This window comes from Denticeps clupeoides, unplaced genomic scaffold, assembly GCF_900700375.1.
Source record: "Denticeps clupeoides unplaced genomic scaffold, fDenClu1.1, whole genome shotgun sequence".
Classification (NCBI taxonomy): Eukaryota; Metazoa; Chordata; class Actinopteri; order Clupeiformes; family Denticipitidae; genus Denticeps; species Denticeps clupeoides.
The window spans coordinates 20,025-25,978 of record NW_021629716.1 but is presented as its reverse complement, the minus strand read 5'-3'; the positions used below and the strand labels follow the sequence as shown (position 1 = coordinate 25,978).

General features: G+C 42.8%; 1 protein-coding gene across 1 annotated transcript; it reads left to right on the top strand.

The window, feature by feature from the left end:
• Positions 1-1,943: 1,943 nt before the first annotated feature.
• On the top strand, positions 1,944-3,032 carry LOC114772546 (uncharacterized; the record flags this gene model as incomplete). Its single annotated transcript, XM_028965416.1, has 2 exons — positions 1,944-2,060; positions 2,256-3,032. Coding segments are annotated over 2 exons (894 nt in total), but the record flags the coding sequence as incomplete, so codon positions are not given.
• Between the last annotated feature and the right edge of the window lie 2,922 nt (positions 3,033-5,954).

Sequence of the window (5,954 nt, the reverse complement as noted above, 5' to 3'; positions counted from 1 at the left end):
AGCGCCTCAGCAAACTGAGCGCCCTGAAGTTTGGCTTATTATTCGAATCGTCCGTTCCACCTCACTTGCTGCAATACACGTTTTATGCCTGTAGGGAACATAATTCAGCTCGACAAATAGTAAAATAAAGCTCTATATCAGGGGTATTCAACTCAAATTTAAAGAGATTTCTTGAAACAAGACTATATAGATTATATCTGTTTATGTTATGTCATTAGATGTAATTAATACCTGATTGTCAAATCAATGTGACAATATTTATTGTCACATTACACAGAACGGAACATACATGTATGACTGCTAATATGCATGTTTTGAAGTTTACTAAATAAGAGTAGGGCTGCATTTAAAAATAAATAAATAAATAAATAAATAAATAAATAAATTGTACAATTGTGCATTTTTAAATAAAGTTCTGAACAATAAAGGGAGGATTTTTTTATTATTTATTTTAATATTTATTTTAAAACTGGAAGAGGAGGGGGTACTGGTCTTTTAATATCTAGAAATTGGTCCTTCACACCAATGCCTCTGACACATCTTAGCATCTCTTCTTTCGAATTCCATGCAGTCTCAGTTTCTTCTCCTGTGAACATCATTCTCATAGTCTTATATCGCACTCCAGGGCCACTTGGGCCCTTTATAGATGAATTGGACACTCTCCTCAGCACTTTCCCCCTAACTCTCCTTGGTGACTTCCATCAGCCCAGCTCCAATCATCTTGCCTTCTTCCCCTTCTCCACTCTTTTTCCTTGACCAACAGCAACATCTCTCCCACACACAAAGGAGGGAATGTCTTGGACCTGGTCTTCAGTCGTCCTTCTCCAACTTCTGACCTTTCTTCCACTCCCCTTCACATCTCTGACCACCACTTCCTGACCTTTACACTCACTGTACCTACAGGATCCACAACTGTCCCCCATCCATCCTTCATTAGACAAAACCTTCATACTGTCTCACCTTCATCGGTATCTTCCTGCATTCTTTCACAGCTCCCAACCTCTGACTCATTCCTCTGCTTACCACTAGAGACCGCTACTAACTCTCTCCTCTCCTCACTTTCCCTTTCCATCGATCAACTCTGTCCTCTATCAACTAAACCCAAAAGGACTTCTCCCCCTGCGCCCTGGCTCTCTGATACATTGCGTAGCAATCGAAGAGTTCTTCGAGCAGCGGAGAGAAAATACAAGAAATCTCATCTTGACTCAGACCTACTGTATTATCAGAATCTTCTGCGCAAATGTTCCACTAACCTCACTGCTGCTAAAACTGCTTTCTACAAAGCTAAACTAGAAGCCTCTGCCCACAACCCTCAAAAACTCCACAACATCTTCTTATCCCTACTTAACCCTCCGACTCCCCCTGCCCCAACTTCCTTAACAGCTGATGATTTTGCCAACTTCTTCACACGGAAAATCTGTGAGACATTCTCCACCACTAATCCTACTCTTCCTTCTGAAAATTCGACAACTACTCTAAATAAATTTTCTAAGCTCACATCTAATGAAATCATTCAGATTATATCCACAGGCAACCCAACCACCTGTCCACTAGATCCAATACCTTCTGCAATGTTTCAAACTATCTCCCCTGACCTCATCCCTTTCATTTCTTATATCATAAACAGCTCAATCTCATCTGGCCACGTACCATCCGCCTTTAAAACAGCCAGGGTTCTTCCAATCCTAAAGAAACACACTGCTGATCCTACAGACATTAACAATTACAGACCAGTTTCCCTCCTCTCATTTCTATCCAAAATCCTTGAGCGCTGTGTCTACAACCAGCTATCACTCCATTTATCACAGAACAACCTCCTGGATCCTAACCAGTCTGGCTTCAGAACAGCTCATTCCACCGAGACTGCCCTTTTGGCGGTTACCAAGCAGCTACATGCAGCCAGATTGGCAAAACTGTCATCAGTTCTTATTCTCCTCGACCTATCTGCTGCATTTGACACCGTTAACCACAAGACTCTCTTGTCAATCCTGAAGAGGCTTGGAATTCGGGGCTCAGCATGGCAGTGGTTTGCTTCCTACCTTGATGAGCGATCTTACCAAGTGACTTGGAAAGGGTCCACCTCTACCCCACGTAGACTCTCCACTGGTGTCCCTCAAGGCTCGGTGCTAGGTCCTCTCCTTTTCTCCCTCTACACGAGATCACTTGGTGAGGTCATTTCCTCACATGGATTATCCTACCACTGCTATGCTGACGACACACAACTCCTCTTCTCCTTTCCTCCCTCTGATCTACATGCTGCTTCCAAAATCTCTGCATGTCTAACCGACATCTCGTCTTGGATGGCAGCCCATCACCTCCAACTCAATCCCACCAAAACTGAACTAATATTCATTCCAGCAGATTTTTCACCAGATCAGGATCTTGCTATTTACCTAGACAACTCGCAGCTCTCTCATCCTGCAACAGCCCGCAACCTTTGTGTAACAATAGACAACCAACTCTCCTTCTCAACTCACATCAGCAATCTTTCCTGCTCATGTAGATTCCTTCTCTACAATATCAGACGAATCCGCCCTTATCTGTCAACCCAGTCCACCCAACTACTGGTTCAGTCCTTAGTAATCTCACGACTGGACTACTGTAACTCCCTTCTAGCTGGTCTACCACTATGTACCATCCGACCTCTACAACTAATTCAAAATGCAGCAGCACGACTAATCTTCAACCTTCCCAAATTCTCTCACACCACCCCTCTGCTACGCTCCCTCCACTGGCTCCCAGTAGCTGCACGCATCAGATTCAAAATACTGATGTTGGCCTACAAAGCCAAACATGGAGTAGCACCATCCTACCTCACAGCCCTTATTACACCTCACACTGCACCTCGTTTACTCCGAGCCTCCAGTACTGCTCGCCTGGTCCCTCCATCTCTGAAGGTAAAAGGAAAACATTCAACTAGACTCTTCTCCGTCTTGGCCCCTCGGTGGTGGAATGAACTTCCCCTCGAGGTCAGAACAGCTCAGTCACTGAGCACCTTCAAACGACAGCTCAAGACCTTCCTCTTTAAAGAATATTTAGATTAAATTGTAATTTTCTTGTTGTCGAACTTTGTGTACAGAATCTACAACAGAGTGAATAAAATAGATGTATTCACAGGGTCCTAGTGAACCAGAATTGATCTCTTCATCGATGGTAACTTGAAAGCACGTTGTAAGTCGCTCTGGATAAGGGCGTCTGCCAAATGCCGTAAATGTAAATGTAAATGTAAATGTAAATTTATGTTAATTGTGGAGAAAGCTGTATTGCAGTGATGTATGGAGCCAATCATGGTCAATATGTGCAAGGCTACTTTGCTCAGACCAGGGAAAGTTGTCACAATAACCATTTAAAGCAAGAAAGTGGAAGGGTCAGTTCTTACAAACTGCTCTTTCAGGGCCACATCTCCTTGGAGATCGACCAATTCCATCCGGAGAGGTCCAGCATTTGACCCATTAAAAGTGTTGTGTGACTTCCTTTGAGAACCCTCTGACAGCAGTGATGAGAAATTGATGCTGAAGGAACATGGTGAGATGCTGTTGTAAGCTGAAGCTGTAAAAATGGAATACATGAATCTTTGTTCATAGCGTTCCATTCTCTCCTCTAAGGCCTGGACAGTAGCTCCTAAATTAAGAAGATCTTTTAATCATATCCGAGTCATATCCGATACAAACGTATTGTTGGTGTACGGGTCGCCAGCAGATGCTGCAGGAGCAGGTAGGCCTGCAGGATGTGGTCTTTCTGCAGGCTGGTCCTGAGAACTTGCAATACACGCTCCGGCCACAGGGTGGCGCACATGGGGCGCTGTGGTCGGTCGGGCGCCGTCTGTTTCTCCAGCGCCCGAACAGACACGATATGTCCGTGTTTGAATCCTGCATATTGAGTTCGGTAATCCTGCTGGGAAACAGGTTGGTAATGTTGCCTGGAAGATCTTTGTGGACTGGGGGCTTTCTCTGCCATTAAATCCGCCGTTTACATATCTCTGATATTATCATAATGTCACATCTTAGTGGAACACGTAAAGGCAAAGGAGACTTACAGGTCACTCACGCACTCATATGACCCAACATATATTTAATACCACTGCAATAGTGCTGATATTTAATAATAGACACTTTATCTGTGAGGTTTTAGGGTGTACAGATATTTCAAGATTCATAATGGTGTGTGTGTTTGTATCTGCATTTGCAGTGGATAATCCAGATTCGTCTATTCAGAGGTGTCCCCTTTGACCATCATGAGGGTCTGCAAGACCTGCGGTGGGACCAACACTGATGTTGACCAGTCCAGGGGAGATGCAGTCAGCATGGGCTGTGGATCGTTCCTTGAGGACAACATCGTCGTCTCCGAGGTCACTTCTTCGTAGAGCTCCAGCGGGAAACTATCGGCTGTGGGCCAGTTTCTGGCGGGAGATTGTGAGAGCACACTTACTTAATTATTTACTCACACCCACTCGTTGGAAACCTAGGTCAGGGTGGAAGTTGCATTTTTTTTCTTTTTCTCATTGCACACAATCTGTCTTTTAATGGCCACATACATGTTGGGTGTAGATGGCGAGATCTCCCTAAATTCTTACAGGTGGCTCGCAGGCACGAGAAGGAAAGATAATTTAACCCCACCCACAATTTATTATCCCTCCATGTCAGGTCACTAGTGTGGTTCAACTTACTGCTGGTCTAGCTGTTCTCAATAAAAGTTTTTGGATTGCTCTATGTAAGGCAATAAAGCATTTTTTTTAATTGATAGTATTAATCATTGAAAAACTGACTATTTTTCATAAGATGACACCATGTGCAAAAGTAAATAAGTTTAGGATGTAGTTAAACTACATTATGCTTTATTAAAACTGCATTATGGAATTCACAGTCGAAAAGCATATACAGTGCATCTTTTTTTTGTTATGTTGCAACCTTATTCCAAATGTATTAAATAAATTTTTCCTTACATTTCTACACACACAACACACACTAATGAAAATGTGAAAAAAAGCTTACTTGAGGTTTTGGAAAATGTATTAAAAAGAAAAAAAAAAAGAGAAAGCACATGTACACAAGTATTCACAGCCTTTGCCATGAAGCTCAAAATTGAGCTGCTATGCCTCCTGGAGAAATTTCATGATTGGACATGAATTTAAAGGCACACACTTGTCTATATAAGGTCCCAAAGTTGACAGTTCATGTCAGATATCAGGATTGGGAAGTGGATGAAGTTCTCTGTCAGAGGAGAACCTTCTAGGACAACCATCTCTGCAGCAATCCACCAATCAGACCTGTATGGTAGAGTGGCCAGACAGAAGCCACGCCTTAGTAAAAGGCATGTGACAGCCTGCCTGGAGTTTGCCAAAAGGCACCTGAAGGACTCTCAGACCATGAGAAACCAAATATTCTGCTCTCTGTTATGAATGTCAGGCGTCACGTTTGGAGGAGACCAGGCACCGCTCATCACCAGACCAATACCATCCCTACAGTGAAGCAAGGTGGTGGCAGCATCATGCTGTGGGGATGTTTTTCAGCTTCTGGAAGTGAATGTGAAGTTATTGTTATTGTGAAATACAGCAGAGCACACGGTGACACAACAAAATGTGTCCTCTGCTTTTTTTTGGTTATAATTAAAGTTTTTTTATTGATTAGCAGATGATTCATGATTCACAGCAATATAGTTATGCTGAGTGGTAGCATCATGGATATATAATTAAATTGTGAGGCCACCACCACTTTGACAACATTTATCTTGCCCCAGAGAGACAGATTCAACTTCCCCCACTTTCCTAGGTTTGTTTTCATTTTGTGAAGGAGTGAATCGAAATTCAATGCTGTCATGCTTTCAATGCTTCACTTACATCTGGACTTAACTTAATGCCTAAATAAATCATGCCTTTTGGGATCCATTTAAAATTGTACTGTGTTATCATGTGTGGGTAACAGTGTTTTGATATGGGCATCATTTCAGATTTGGTC